This window comes from Pelodiscus sinensis, chromosome 3 (assembly GCF_049634645.1).
Source record: "Pelodiscus sinensis isolate JC-2024 chromosome 3, ASM4963464v1, whole genome shotgun sequence".
Classification (NCBI taxonomy): domain Eukaryota; kingdom Metazoa; phylum Chordata; order Testudines; family Trionychidae; genus Pelodiscus; species Pelodiscus sinensis.
The window spans coordinates 174,821,093-174,838,051 of NC_134713.1; the positions used below are offsets into that span (position 1 = coordinate 174,821,093).

The 16,959-nt window shown below is 39.8% G+C and overlaps 1 protein-coding gene across 4 annotated transcripts in view; it reads right to left on the minus strand.

The window, feature by feature from the left end:
* Nucleotides 1–16,959, minus strand: part of ASB3 (ankyrin repeat and SOCS box containing 3) — a 113,770-nt gene that overhangs the window by 53,751 nt on the left and 43,060 nt on the right. For all 4 annotated transcript variants that reach the window (XM_006122106.4, XM_014573102.3, XM_014573103.3 and 1 more), the window contains exons 3-4: nucleotides 15,393–15,618; nucleotides 12,195–12,353 (exon numbers count right to left, since the gene is read on the minus strand). In XM_006122106.4, coding sequence (XP_006122168.1) covers nucleotides 12,195–12,353; nucleotides 15,393–15,588 — 355 coding nt within the window. In that variant the 5' untranslated portion in view covers nucleotides 15,589–15,618. The remainder of the gene's footprint in view (nucleotides 1–12,194; nucleotides 12,354–15,392; nucleotides 15,619–16,959) is intronic.

Below are 16,959 nucleotides of genomic sequence, written 5' to 3' on the forward strand. Positions count from 1 at the left end.
CATGTGACACAGCTTACTTGCTTACAAAATGGGTACAATGCTTATCTATGCCACGGGGTTGTGCTAGAGAAAAAAATTAAACAAAGAATTATACTTATGCTAAGGTAACAAGAAATAGAATTGAACCAGTATTAGTTTTTTGCTGTTTTCAAACTAAAGTGAAGAAAAATCTTCATCACCTCTGTGGGAATTCAAGCTCTCAGTGAGATTTCAGTGGTCTGATAGTTTCTGCTTCACAATGTTGCTGAAGAGCTCCTATTCCCAATGCAATTCAAAGTTTGACTCAACTGAATTAAAGTTTCCCAATGAAACTAGCTCAATAGTTCACCCACTGCATCTACTTCCCATATGCAGAAATCCCAAAGTGCCAATGATTCAGAGTCAGAAATTCTGTGAAAGTCATGAAAAGCACAGAATCCATGTTTTTGTGAAAGCCATAACAAAAATGAAGACTGCGTAATATAAATATATAATACTGAGCACACTGAGAGAATAATCAATCATGTCACTTGATTGGACAAAGGGAAAGGAAGATACATAATAAATTATTCAGGAATTTGTCTGAACTACCTGAAACTTTATTGATAAACAACAGATGGCCAAAGATTAGGAGTTCTGACAAAGTTACTCACCCCCATCAACTTCTTCCCTTTGACTTGACTCTCAATTTGAGAAACCATGTCCCCCAATCACTATGACAGAGTTTCAGAAGGATTATATGGCCCTGTGGCTGCTGCATACCAATGTGTAGGCTTACACACACACAAATTAATTGTATTTGTATTAATTGTATCCTTTGGTATATATATGGCTGTGACTATTTTCTTCCACTATTTGATCTGAGGAATTGGGTCTGGCCCACGAAAGCTCATCATCTAATAAACCATCTTGTTAGTCTTTAAAGTGCTACATAGTCCTGTATTTTGTTACAAATATCCTGGTTTGCCTAGCCAACATTCCATCAGTCCCTAATGACGGGTTCTTTTGGAATCCACAGAAGGAACAATTCCCCTCATTCTCACAAATCACATCAATTACATATCTAATCTTCCGTGCTAATGGAAGTTATTCTCCTAACTGTCCATAGGTGCTTTTGAAAATTCTATCCTCGGTGGAGAAATGAACAATACTAAAAATGCCTTTTTACAATTAATATCCAAATGCATTTGTTCTTGGTATTTATATCTTTTATTCTCCAAACCCAGCACTGAACCAAAGAAATATTTTAAAATAACCCTTTGATTGCATTATAGCTTTTTTAATATGACTACAGTACACAAATAAACTAAAATAATCCATTGTACATTAAATATCTGGCTTCTGATTAGTTCAGGCATCTCCAGTGTCACCATTTATCATACAATAATGAAACATTCTCCTAAACTGACTTAAATCCCCAGGTATCTAAAAATGCAGAATGTATGCTGTAAAGTAAAACCTTATGAGGGCAATTTTCTATCCTGAAAGTTTCCCTAAATATACAGTTCTGCTCCCCTTTATTCAACTGCCACCTCTCTCAGATAACAGATATTTGTCAATCTCTCAATTTAAAAAAAAAATTAAATCTTACAGGATTTAAGAATACAAGCAATATTAACTAATACACAAAGAAATTCTAATCACCTCACAAACACTAAAGGATCCACATCTTCAATTATCTTGATTCTATAACTCTTTAATATGTGCGAAGTCTTCCTTTCCTGACTCCCACAGATATCCGTACTGTACCTACAGCCATATCCCACACATACAAATGTTAAACAGAAAATCTGTCAAAATATTTAAGATTTTTTTATCAGATAAGAAAAAGACAACTGAAGAAAATAAAAATTATGTTGTTTAAATCATACAAGCAAGGATTTAGAGCAATCAAATTTTTGAATTGCTCCACTGCAGCTCCGCTCCAGCACCAATAGTGACTGCTCCAGCTCCGCTCCGACTCCGCTCCACACTCCAACTCAAATTAATTTTTAATAAAAAAGTGCATACTGTAATTTTGAAAAAACATTATTTTTATTCAGTTTTAAAACAATTTAGATGTCATCAACAATGATACAAACTAGAATCATTCATAATTCAATCTTTAAAAAATTATTGCAGCAATCAAGTCATCTTTCATAGCCTGCTACAGATCATTTAAAATTAACTTTAAAGCCAAAAACAGTCACTCTACACTAGCTTGAGGTGTTGGCATGCTCGAAGCAATTCTATAGGCAGCCTGAATGCAGTGTGGGTAGCTGTGAATGGCCTCAAAAACAGACTTAACTTTTAGCCTACCAATAGACTCCATTCCCTCACAATCTTCCCAAAAGTTTCTCTCGAATAATGCTTCATTACAATTATGAATTGCAGAAACTCGCTGGCGTCTTTCTTGTTTATCCAATTACTTTTCAAAGTCATCATCTTCTGAAGAACTGTGCTTGAATTATCTCCATTTCCCTGTGATGGTTGAAGACATCTCAGGGATGGATGCTCGAATAAGTTCAGAGAGGGGACGGAAGTTTGAGAACAGCCTATTTCTGAAGGATGTGAACTTTCCGGAACCGCAAGTTCGATTGTTGATGACTCCTTTTGATGTGTTTCGTTTTCTTCAACCTCTTTTGCTGAGTTCAAATGTAGCAATAGATTTTGTTTTTTGAGTTGTCGAGCAATATCAAGGAGCTTTTCCTTTGCCTTTGGTATTTCCCTTGAGGTCAGAAGAATCTGATACCGTGGGTCAACATAAACTCCAGCAAGGAAATGAATATTGTCAAAAAACTTCTCTTCGCGTTTCTGCATGGAGGATAGAATTCCTTCTGCAATTTGTCCACCATTTTCTTGCAAGAATTTTGACGGTTTTCGCCATTCCTTCATTAAAACTCCCAGGGTTATACTGACAACTTTGAAGATTCATGGTTGTTTGGTTTGGCTTTGCCAAGAGATCTCGCAGGTTCTGCACTTCGTACCATTCAGTTTTGTTAACTTAAAATCTCTTGTTCCAGCAGCAGCCACTTGGTTCACAGTAAGACTGAACAACGAGAAGTCAATCAATCATCGCAAATGTTGAACCCCAGCAAGTCACAGTATCCAATGATTGAGTTACCCCATGTAGATCAAGCAGAACACTTCAAATACTTGGGGTTCGTAGTTTCACAACAACTTGTCGAATTTGCCAGAAATTTCTTTGCATGTTATTTGTTCAGTCCATCCCAGATTGTTAACTGTAGAGTGTGAATACCACACCTCATCAGTTGGACTTCTGAGTCGTCCTCATGAAGCCATGTTGAAAGTATGAGGCTAGGGTCATTAACCCATTGCGCAGCAGCATCCATGTTGAGTTTGATTTCATCCATTCCTTTAGTTCCTTCATCAGGCAAAATAGCTTCAGTTCTGTCTACATCCCTGTTCTCAGAGGTAGAAATGGTTTACTTGTTCTCCCTGAAATTTTTGACGGCACACGTCATGTTTGCTGCATTATCAATGCAGATGCTCAGCACTTGCATTTCACTGATCCTAAATTTTTCTAAAATAGCTTTTACTTGACTTTTCACATAGGAAGAATTGTGACACCTTTCAGTGTCAATTATGTCCAAGGTTTTTACCACAGATTTATCTTTTCCTTCTTCGTAGTACTGAGCATTCATTGCAAGGAAATTTCTGTTTCCACAGACTGCCGAATCCATTTTCACATAGCACAATTTTTGCTCCAAAGCTTTCTTGAGCTCTTCGCGACCAGACTCAGCTGTGCTGACAACTAAATGACGAACTGCATCGTGCCCCATCAAAACACCAAGCTGCGGTAGTGTTCTTTAGCCTGAAGGTAGTGAGCGGTGTTGAACTCAAGCAAACCATTTCCATCAGCCCTTCATGGAAAGTATTGGCATCCATGGTGACTGTAACCTTTGAGGACTTCAAATATGAGTCAAGTTTTGTTTGCTCAATTTTGGGTTTCTTTTCAGATGAAGCTCCGCAAAAAATCTTTTCTCCAGCAGTTTTCAAAGACCCAGATGAACATCGTTTAGCCATGTCAGCTTTCTGTTTTGCCTCATCTTCCTGGTCCTTTTTTGTAACCAGAGCCGCATAGTTTTCAGGATGGTTACGTTTTACATGCCGCCAAAGGTTGAAACTTTTCATGGCACTTGCTTCACTTGTCTTGAAGCTATATGGTTTGAGCTTGCCATTCACTTCCTTTTCCACCTTGCATATTGCCGATTTCTTCTTTGCTTTTCCCAAAAGCCCAAATTTGGGCTTTTCCAATTCAAAAGTAAAGACGTGGTTGAGATCCTTTTCCATAAATCGGTTATCAGTCATGGCGGGGCAGATTTGATTTTTTTGTTGAAGCCATGGCCAAATCTTCTTGTGCGGCTACCGCATCCAAATGTTTCTTGTTATAATCTTCGAAAAGCAATGACAAAAGCATTACATTTTTTTTATAATGTACTTGCTTGTGATATCTTAACCACTTAAGGTACTTCAAATTTATTTTGGATTTTCTGGACAAAAATGATCGCATTTTTCTTTTTACACAAAATTATTATTAAAGTATATTTTAATATTTTAACAAGTTTCTTGCCGTTTTAATGAAGTAAGAAGTATTTTTAATATACATACTTAATATAAATTTTTATTTATAAATTGCAAGTTAGTTTTTCTTATGAAATTTTGCGGTAAAAATATTCAAAATATTTTCCAAGTTTTTAATTAATATCTCAAAAATGCTTTAATATAGATATATCAATGAAATTTGGTATGTGCCATAGCGTTAGTACGTGCTATCGCTGTTCTACAACATTAATTATTGGGAAATAACGAGGCTACACGTTACAAGGTTGAAAATAAACACATACTAATCTAACTAACTAATCTACACAAGTACGTACTTGCCTAACCTTGGCACAAGGGTGGGAGCAATCTGCAGTGTTGCTGGATGGCCGATAATTATCTGATTCTTTAATAAAACATATCTCCAGAAAACTTTGTAATTTTGTATCTGTACATTAAATCTTGATTTCGGCCGAAGTGAGAATAACTGTGACATATTACGTAAAGTGGTAAAGTAGATGTTAATATCAATTGTTATACAATCTGAAACTTTTTGGCACCTTTAGGACTTTCTTGCTAAAATATCATTCATTTTCGATTGAAATTTAAAAAAAAAAAAAAAACTGGAGCAGTGGAGCAGTCAAGATTTTCTATGCTCCGGCTCCGCTCCAGCTCTGGGCAAAAACCTGCAGCTCGACTGCTCCGTGCTCCAGCTCCGGGCTCCGCTCCAAAGCCCTGCAAACAAGCAAACAAAGCATGTCCTGGAAAACAGTTAGGGAAAATCTTCAGTGACAATACCCCAAAGCAGGGTTCCCTGTACACTGAACGCTTGGCCCATGCACACAAAAAAATGTCACCCTTCCCACCTCTTATGCAGAGCCACGCAACCACATGGCAGACAGCAGGTGGCTGCTCTAGTGGCTGGGACCAGAGGAGCCATGAGCTGCATGGCAGGTGGCAGGTCCAGCAGCCAATGCCAAAGCCGCCACATGGCTCTTACCAAAAATGTTGTTAGTAACTGGTGGGTATCACAGTGGCACACATCCAAACAAGTGCATGACATTATATTGGTGCACAAGACAAAACTCTCTCCACTCACAGATGGAAAATCTTAGAGGAAACACTGCCCCAAAGACTACAAAAGCTAAACAGATGCAATTTGTTCCAATTTTAAACCACAGCATCAGAGTTAATATGAGAAATACTGCCTCATCTAGAACTTCAGGTTTTGATAAACATTGCTGAGAGACTACCACAATCTTTACATTTGTAGCAGATCTATGAGTAGGTACCAATCATTGCTAATTTCACACACTGCCGTTTCTATGCTCAAGTTTTATGCACATACATAATAAGCACACAAAATATTCAATACAGAATTCTATACACACTGATGCTTTTGCTTAAAGCAAACATCTATTGTGCAACATAGGTTACACATACTGACAAATACATGTTTTCTTTAGAAAAATATCTACTTTCTTCATCACTATCAAAATGCATTTTGTTTTTCTTTAAAAGAACCCACCTAAATGAAAGCTATTTTAATCCACTGCAGTATTTTCTGGTCCCTAGGTTATACTGACATCTGGTGGCATTTAAATAAAATTGTCAAACCTACAGGTTATTATAAGTTTAATTATTATTTTGTTCAGCTATTTTATGTCATTACTTCAAGCCTCTTAATATTAATAGTAAGAATATTTATTATAAAGCCCTTCTCCCCAAGGTGTCATAGTCTGTCAGTAAAATTTGCTCTGAGGTGAACTTTGAGATACTACCACTGTGTCCAGGAATAAATTTTGTCCTATTTTTTTCCCCAAAGAGAGGAAGAAAGAAGATGGTTGAATGAAGAAACTGCAGGATGTACATCATTCTTGAGGGGATCTCTGATGGAAGGAACTTATGCATGAAATGTCATCTGATAGAGCTCACAGCAAAGAAGATTCAAGAATTAGAGATACAGCTGGAGATAGTGATGGCATTCAGACAGGGATATGAAGGTTTGATGTAGGGGAAGAGAGAGGTGAACAGTCAATTCAAGGTTTGTGGAAACCTGCCAAACAAAAGGTTGCCCTGCCAGAAGAGAAGGCTAATCCATGGAAGAATATAACCACAAGAATAAGGCAAAGGAAGAGACCAGATAGCAGTGGTGACATCAAATTGAGTAACAGTTTTGCTACACTAAAGGAATGATCAAGAGAAACAGACATAAGATGAAGTACAGGCAGTCCCCGGGTTACGTACAAGATAGGGACTATAGGTTTGTTCTTAAGTTGAATTTGTATGTAAGTTGGAACTGGCTCCAGATTCAGCCGCTGCTGCTGAAACTGACCAGGGGCTGACTACAGGAAGCTGGAGGCAGAATTGCTCTGCCCCCAGCTTCCTGGAATCAGCCACTGATCAGTTTCAACAGCGGCTGAATCTCGAGCCTGGGACAGAACAGCTGGGCTGCCAGGTAGGTCCCTGCAGGACCAACCCGGCAGCTCCCCAGCTGCTCTACCCCAGGGTCCACAACAAAAGCCTGGTCTGCTGGTGGGGGGCGCACTAGCTGCGCCCACCTCCCCCAGCAGACCAGGGACATGGGGAGCAAAGCCGCAGCGGCGGCGGGGTGCCACGCCTCTGAGGCTTTGCTCTGGCAAAGCCTCAGAGGCGTGGGACCCCGCCGCCGCTGCGGCTTTCCTCCGGGTGTCCCTGGTCTGCTGGAGACGGTCCCCAGCAGACCAGAGGCACCGGGAGCAAAGCGGCAGCGGCGGCTTTGTTCCGGGTGTCCCTGGTCTGCTGGAGACGGTCCCAAGCAGACCAGGGGCACCCGGAGCAGCTTTTCTCGCCCCGGAGATCGAGGTGGCGGGACCGCTGCGCTCTCGGCGGTCCCGCTGCCTGCGAGCTCCAGGGCGAGAAAGCCCCGTTCGTAAGTGTGGATCCGACATAAGTCGGATCCGCATAACTCGGGGACTGCCTGTAGTGAGAAAGGACATAAGGGAAGACCGTTGCTGGGGAGAGGGAGGAAAAGATGATGGAAACAGATATGGATCGGCACCCAACAAAAAATGATGATGTGATGGAAACAGATATGGACCGGCACCTAAGAAGAAATGAGGATAATGTTCAGAGAAGTAAGAGAGAACATAAAACAGATTCATATCAACACCAGGTAGAGACAAGTGTCTGTGAGTTCAGATTCTATATTCAGAAGAATCAACCTGTTACCAGAATAAATCCAGAGAATGGAAGAATATTCTGTCTGCCAGGAGAAAATATATGAGATGCGAACATAAGGCTAAAGAGTATTCCAAAGAAGTGAGGAAAAATCTACAGATAGTGCTGTATGTCAAGACAAACAATGCTGCTATACTCCCAATGGAATGGATCATGGATGACTATACTCAGCTGAGCAGGATGCTTAAAGAAATAGAAGCATGGGTGACTTCCAGTGGAATACTTCTGATCCCGAGAGAAGACAGATGAAGGAGTGATGTGATATTCAAGATTGATAGATGGCTCAAGGAGGAATATTCTGGTATGACTGACCACTGGAAGGCATTTTTGAAAGAAAACTCATCTCAATTGATGGGCTCCACTTGTGTACCTAAAGTATTAATCTTTTGGGATCAAGGTTCGCATGATAGATAAGAAGGGACGTAAACTAGATAAGGAAGAAGACTGGGAAAGAGACTTGTAAAATTTCCACACTTAGCTTCAATACATAAGAGTGAAAATAATTAGCTAAAAAAAGATTAGTAAGGGATAGTGGAATGTTACAAACTAGAAAACTGTCTGTAGTCTGAGGGAAGCATCTGAAATGCTGTATACAAATGCAAACTGTCTGTAGTCTGAAGGAAGCATCTGAAATGCTTGTACACAAATGCAAACAATATGGGCAACAATATGGAGGAACTGGAACTTCTGGTGCAGGAGGTCAAACCAGAAGTTTTAGGGATTACAGATACATGCAAAATCACATTTATGACTGGAATACAAACAATGAAAGGTATGCATTGTTTAGGAGAGATGGGAATAAAAGTAAAGGTGATGGGGTAGAGGCGTACGTCAACAAAGTAATAAACTGTAAAGAAATTTTTAAAAAGCGATAGTTTGGACAGAAGAAAATCCGCTAGGTCAAAATCGCTAGGGGAACGATTGTGTTGGGAGAGTGCTACAGAGTCCCATGATGAGAATCAGATGTGGATAGTGGTGTCTTTAATATTCATATTAGAGAGAAAAATACTTGGGCATTCTGCCATAATGGGAGACTAACTTGGGGTATATCTACATTGCATTTCTCTTCCGAGAGAGGAACGCAAATGCAGACAAGCGAAATTGCAAATGAAGTGCGGATTTGAATTTCCCACGCTTCATTTGCATAATCGCGGACAACCGCTTTTCCGAAATAGCATCTTTCAAGAAAACAAACGTGGTCTCTGCGGGGTTATTTCAAGAAAAAAACCCTTCCTTCGAAATAACCCTTACTCAGAAATAATTCAAATCCGCTCTTCATTTGCAATTTCACTTGTCTGCATTTGCATTCCTCTCTCAGAAGAGAAATGCAATGTAGACATACCCTTTGTGTCTACAAACTGGAAAATGAATGCCATTAATACTAATAGGTCCCAGTTATTCTTGGATGTTATAAATAACAGTTTCTTCATCAAACTGTTACTGAATCAACAAGAGAGGATGCACTTTTAGACATGGGTATCATAACAGAGCTGATTATAGGAAATAACCTTGGATCTAGTGATCACAAGTTGACTATCTAAATTAAATGGAGGGATAACCAATATTATTTATTTCAAAAGGCCAGACTTTGGGAAATTGAAGGAATTAGTTGAAGAAGTCAGCTGGACTGAAGACCTCACAGATTTAAATAAGGAGGAAGCTTGGAAATTCTTCGGCTATGTAAAACTATCTGAAATTTGTATCCTAAGAAAGGAGGAAGTGTATAGGGAAAGACTTCAGATCCAGCTGGATGAACAGCTACCTTCAACAGGTAATTAGAAAAGCCTATAGGAAATGGAAAAAGGAGTTGATCAGCAACCTATATTGTGTAAGTTAGAAAATGTAGGTATAAAGTGAAAATTGATACAAGTCAAGCTGCATTTACAATTCAGTGCATTGGCAGTATTTTTCTCAGAAGACCACTGGCACACCCCACAGGCTTACAAAGTCAAAAATAGTATTTCAATGAAATAAATATTTTTCAAATTCATTAAAACCATAGCATTTTTAGTGAAATCATCCACCAGTAAAGGTCAAAAAAAATATTCCCTTCAGTATGTGACTAATTCAATTCTCGTACAAATACAGAAAGAATTAATATGTACAACTATTTTCAATAGATAATGAGATTTTCATACAAATTTGCATTATATAAAGAATGGAACTCACAATTTACACATGCAAAAGAAAAACCAATGACATAGAAAAAGCAAAATAAGACGGCAGGAAAAAATGAAGTATGGATTAGGGGTATGAAGGTTTAACCAGTTAACCAGTAAGCCTTAATCGGTTAGACTTATGGGTTAAAGTTAACCAGTGGGAGCTAGAGCAGCTCCCCACCTGCCACAACAGGGGGCTGCTCCAGCATCACAGTGTGACCTACTGTGGACTGGGACTGCTCCCCTGCCTGTGGCAGGCCTGGGCACCCCACAGGAAGGGGCCATTTCCGGCCAGGACAACAGAGCAGCCTCTGCCTGCTGGGCACCCAGCAGGGGCTGCTGTGGTATTCTGACTGTATGCATTGGACTCAGGTGCCCCGCAGGCAGGAGCTGTTCCAACCAGCTGCAGCCAGGGTCCAGTCAGGCTGGAGTAATGCCCCCCATTTGCCCTCCCCTTTAACTAGTTAACCGGTTAAACAATACATTCAACTGATCAACCAATTAAATGGGATTTTACATACCTAGGACTAAATGATAACTGCTTGTAAACATCAGATCTTCCACAATTTCCAATACTAATGAAAGTAGACACAAATATAATCTAATTCAATGAATAACATAATCCAGATTGATTGAGGAATATAAATATAACAAATAACTTTACTAAAAATAATCATTAACAGTTGCTCAGATTCATAAGCCACCAATATAAACACAAAAAAGCCAGGAAATCCTTCCAGTTCTTTGATCCTGTTCCTGTGCAGGACTGAGCCTTGCAACCATGATTTTACCTTCTCCATACTGACACGCCCACATCATAGCGTAAGTGCCACTGTCCTTGACTTGCACACAAAACATGCAACTTTTAACTGTAACCATACTGAATAATTTAATATGTAAAATTTACAATTTTTCAGACTGTTGAATTAGTATTTGCGGGAATAGCTGGTTAAGATGCACGTCACTTTTTTTAAAATTGAGAGCTATATTTAAGTGCTGTGTTACAATATGGTAAATGGAAAGAACTGATTTAAGTGGAAACAGTCTTTAATAGTGTTGCTCATTTTGGGGAGTTTCTAGACAATTTGTAATATTTCTAATTGTTTTATTCAGCTGATATAAGTAAATAAGTATGGGATGTTATGTTTTTTCAATAGCTGATGTTTGTGGTGAGAATTAAGGTTGTATGTTCCATGTGGAGAATGAAGAGGCATGGGAGTTATGGATAAGTAATAAGGTAAATCTAAAGAGGGCAAAATCATGGTTGCAGATGGCAAAAAATGGCTGAAGACCTCATTAGGGATTTTTTTTCCTAAACTCTCTTGTCCATGTTTTTCTGCGGGACTTTGTAGAAGATTGGAATAGGAACACCTCTCAGCTGAAGAGGTGAGTATGCAGAATCTTTCACAAATAGAAAAATGTCCTCCCAATTGTTTATCAGGCATTTGAGTTAGGTAGTGTAAACACAAAATGAAATCAAGTAGAATATGGTTTTTAAAAGGCTGACTAAAAATTCCCTCTCCTTTCAGTTGCTCAAGTTTTGCTTTCTTCCTTCTATGACCTCATAAGTCTTACTCACCCTCCAGTCATCTGGCTTTGTATACGGTATGGATTTTTCTGGTAGTAAAAATGCCTCACCATTGCTAACTGCAGTGAGGATCCACAGCTAACGCTGACAGTAAAAGCACTATCATAAACAAGGCTCCCGCAGCCACTGACTCTTTAAATACCATGTTTAAATACCCAATCAGCTTGTGAAAAGTCTAATCAATAGGTTGTCAAAAAATGCTGGCAAGCTGCAAGAATTTTGACTTGGAGGTGCACTGAAGTTAGCAATTTAAAAACAGGAAATTTTTTCTAACAACCCCCTAGCATAGATCAAAAATACCAGCAAGCTAATAGTATAAACAAATATGCATAAGCCTTCTAGGAATAAGCGTGAGTAGACTTGAATTTCTAATGTAAGAGTAGGCAGGAATAAAACAAAACAAAAAGGACAAATTTAAGGTCAAAACTTTCAGTCCTTGTTTATTTTTCAAATAAACAAAAAAGCATAAAATATGTTTTTCAATTTGGTGGTCTCCTTTAAATATATTGTTTGAAGCAGATGCATTGAGACAGAAAAGGAGAAAAATTAAAGAAGTTTTCAGCTATGTCTCCATCTCAGATTCCAAAAACATGTCACTGCACAGACCACAAAAGAATATGAAACTTGCTGGATAATGAAGAAATTGTGGGGTAATTTTGTAGGTATCCAACATGGTCTAATTTTTAAAAATACACATACGCACTCACCTAAGAATAGTGGAGTAGTTTCTTCATAAGTAACCTCATTGGTCTCAGCTCCTGCCTCCAAGAGAACTTTGACGCTTTCCAAACATCCATGATTTGCAGAAAGATGTAATGCACATGTACCTGCAAATGTCTTGGATTTTGTGTAGTTATCAGATGGAGCTAAAAATAAGAATTAAAGAAGATTTTATTAACACGAGTTCGGAAAGCATCAAAATACAACATAAAAACCAAACTCAAGATTTATCAGAGCTTTTTCAACACTATGTTATGATGCAGAATGCTGGAGAATGATAAAGCATGATATGTCCAAACTGTCTTCATCCCATAACCTGCCTCAGAAAAGCCCTCCATATCTTTTGTTCTAGAACTATCACAAATGGGATCAATTCACACAATCCATCTAAGATTATATGAATATCATCATTATTTATAGGAGGTGTCGGAGATGGATGTGCCATGTGCTTTGTATGGAAACTGATTCCATCACCAGAATAGCAGTAAGATGGACACCTGAAAACGAGATCACCCAAAAATACTATGGCAAAAAGCTCTGAAAGCTGAACTGAAAAACCTGGAGTACAGCTGGGGAAATCACTGAAATATTTTAGAAGTCTCAACTGAGGAATAATTTTAACTAAAAATGTAAAGAGTATCCCACATAGCTGCCCTGAAAATATAAGAAATAGGGCTCCTTTTCAAAGGAGTGGAGGAACTTTGTCACCGCCTAAATTCCAGAGGCGTAGTGGGAACATGTTGATGTCAATGATGATTTCTAATATAAAAATCAAAAAATAATAGTCACTTACCTTACAGGAACTGATTCCTGTGCCTTGGATCCCCTCATAGCCCTCCCCCAAAGGCACAAAGGGCATAGCAGGCTCAACCATCTCTTAGTTCCTTCACCAAGACATAATCCAGATGCAATAAGACTCCATGGTAACAGAGAACAAGGGCAGGTTGTAGAATCAATGCAGACAATACATCTCTAGAGACACTGTTATTGTAAGGTAATTAATTGCTTTTTGAATGATTGTCCACATGGATTCAAATTCTGATGACTAGCAAGAAGTGGCTTCAGTCAGGAGGATGGTATTAGAAGTAATACTTCAATAATGATTAAAGGACAGCTTTGCCAAGGCAGGCATCAGATTTTTGAGGTCTCAACTGAGGAACAGTTTCAGCTGAAAAATACATTCCATATAGCTGCCCTGAAAATAGAGATAGTGATGCTTTTCATTGAAGCTGCCTGCACCTCGATGGAATGGATTCTAACAAGCCTGGGTGGATCTAAACTACCTATACCTCAGCACAATTTAATATAGTCTATCAGAAAGAGGCAGCATGGGAGGGGGAAGCGGAAGGGGTACTTCAAAGTGGCAGTATCACTTGAAGCCTGGGACCAGACCCCCGGCTCCACATGGCGCTGCCATTTTGAAATGCCACATCCAGTCTAAGGCCAGCTGGGGTGGCCCCAGTCTGTACGCAGTATTTCAAAGCGGCAGCGTCACATAGAGCCCAGGATCAGCAAGGGAGCCCACGACGACCCCGGGTTCCCCGACGCCAGGCTCCCTGCAGCATTTCAAAGTGGCAGCATCATGTGGAGCCCAGGATCAGCTGGAGTCCTCAGCTGATTCCAGGCTCCATGCCGGGCTTTCACTTTTGAAGCGTAGCAACAGCCCTAGGGCTGATGCTGCACTTCAAAGCCGGAATCACCCTATCGACTAATCAAATAGTCAATGCAAAATGCATCAACTATACAATTAGCCGATATTTAACATCCCTAGTAGAGGGGGCAGCAGCTGTGCGCTCCAGGATGCAGCTTCCTCTTCATCCCTTTCCCCAGATTATGAGGAAGTGAGGGGAAAGTACTTGCATGCCGTGTGTGCCTCTGATACCTGGCTGGTGAGCTCCCTTCACCAGTCAGGTTTTAGAGGCATTCAAGTACTTTCTCCTCATTCCCTCATAGTCCAGGGAATGGGATGAAAAGGAAGCCGCATCCCAGAGCACATGGCTGCTACTACTCCCTCCCCGCACTCTCCTGAAACTTCATTCTTGGTTACCTACCATCAGATAGAATGGGAACCATGTTGAATTTGGGCAAGTGGCATTACACCCAATAGCCTAATGGGATGGCTCATCTTATCCCTCTAGAAAGTCTGAGGCAAACATTGCCATGCTGATCTAGACCAAAGTTTTTTCAAAAATCTGTCTGTACTAGGCATCAGTGCCTAAGATCTCTTTGGCACAATTTATAAAGCTGGTCCCAGGTATCATAAAGATTGGGAAACACTGATCCAGACAATTTTTGAATGTCTACTGTCTGACTTTTCATCCTATCTGCAAATGCTACAAACAACCTGGCATTAAGGGTTCGGCTTCTCCTTGGCTCAAGAGAGGCTGGCAAAAGACTACCAGGAAAATTGTCATTTAAATTAAATGATTCATCTGAGACAACTTTTGTTAAGAACTTAGTGTGATGTTTTATAGTCACTGCAGTTGCAAGCATCAGTTCGTGGGAAGCCACCTCCCCTCATACCCACCCCACATACTGCGGAGCCACCTCCCCCCGGCCACTTCCACACTACCGCCTATGTAGCTTAAAAGACACCAGAGAAAAACCCAGCTCCTACTACATTTAAATTGCAGAGGTGCAGGAGGGGTAGGTCCAGAGACCCAGCAGAAGCTGGGACTGAAGCAGTCCCGGTTCACACCGGGTCTGAACTGCCACAGTTCTGCCTTTTAAATGTAGTAAGAGCCACCCAGACCTGGCATAAGCTTGGACTGCATCATTTCTGACTCACACTGGGTCCCACAGTGCACCTCTGCTCTTGGCTCTTACTACATTTAAAAGGCAGAGCCGCAGCATTGCTGCTCCTCTGCCTCCCTTGGTCCCCCCCCCCTTTTATGCTGGGGAGAAACAGCTTTTAAGCCGGCTCCTGCTTTCCCCACTTGTTGCCTCTGATATAGAGGCAGCCGGGGGGAAGGAAATGTGACTCAAATAATCAACTATCCTTTTACATCCCGATCATATATAGTTATTTATATTAAAATTCACACACAAAAAATCACACATTAAAATTCACCAAAAAAAATCAAAAAGTGAATGAGGTTGATTTATCTTATGGTATGTTCTATTTATGGGGAAGTGAGCAGAGAAAATGAAAATATCTTGCTTCATCTTAAATCAAGTTTCCTTACCTGCATTAATTAACAGCTTCAGACATTCACTGGAGTTGTGAAATGCTGCTTCATGGATTGGCATCCAGCCTCTGTTATCAGGAACATCAATGCTGTATCCCTGTTTAATCAGTTTCCTCAGACTTTTGACATTTCCTTCTCTAGCTGCAAGTCCAACACTCGAGCATCTATCAGAATAGGCCTCTGTGAAATCCATCCTTCTACCGCTCACATTAGTCCAGCAAGTCTACAATTACAACAAACAACATATTCTTAAAATCCAAGCCAAGATTGTCAGTCCTGCCCAGTTTTATTCATTTTATGGATACTTCCTTTCTTGGGGTTAATTTTAGGTAGTATTGACAATACTGCCATCCTGCTTGATTTGATTTGTATTTCAGTCACATTTAAAGTCTTCCTTCAAATTATTTTGAAATTTGGCTGTCTTGGGTGATATATACTTTGCACTTACTCTTGAACGAAAGATACCTTTTCTCAAATGCTTTACAAAAATTTAAAAATTTTTGAACGCTCCAGACATACATCATATTAACAAGACACAATCTTGGGCCAAAAAGAATTTACAAATTATTGGCCTGATCCTGTAATTAGAGGTGCACGGACAGACTATTCCACCCATGTGTCACCCTACATGTTTCAGACAGGTTCTCCATGAATCTGATTGCAGAATCAAGGTAAATATAAAAACATGAAAAAGATGATAAACAGAAAATAAGTGTGGGTAAAGCAAGACTGTCAAGACTGCATGCATCTGATGAAGTGGATCTTTGCCCATGAAAGCTTATGCTCCAATAAATCTATTAGTCTATAAGGTGCCACAAGACTTCTCATCGTTTATGAAGATGCAGACTAACATGGCTACCGCACTGATTCAAGACTGTCAAATGGTTAGAGAGCTAGACTAAGACTTCAAAAATCAACTTTCAATTCCCTTCCCTGTCACGACCTTCCATGTGACCTAGAGCAAATCATTTATAGCTTATCTTCACTGGGGGCTAAATCAAGCTGCTGTGATTAATGCATTGACCATCAATTTAGCCTATTTGGTGAAGACATGGTAAACTGATGGGCAAATGTTCTCTCATGGACTTCAGTACTCCACTTTCCCAAAAAGCAGAAGCTATGTTAATATGAGAGCCTCTCCTGTCAACATAAAGTGTAAATACCTCCGTAAATCAATCTAAGCAATGTTGATTTAAGTTACATAACTAGCGTAACTTAGATCAATTTCCCTCATTAACATAAACCAGGCCTCAGTCTCGGTGCAATATCATACTTCTCTGCTCAGAGGAGTATCACAAAGATGATTATAGACTGAGATGCCCAGATCTTTAAAAAGTAGTTAAGGCACTTCTCAGCTCGTCACTGCAAAATTTAAGGTGACTTAAACAGCTAAGTCCTATTTCAAAAAGTGACTAAGTCATGGAGACTTAGCTTTCTAAATGATTTAGCTTTCCAATGCTGAGCAGAGCAATGCCTCAAATACCTTTGTATCAGAGGGGTAGCCGTGTTAGTCTGAATCTGCAAAAGCGACGAGGAGTCCTGTGGCACCTTATAGACTAACTGA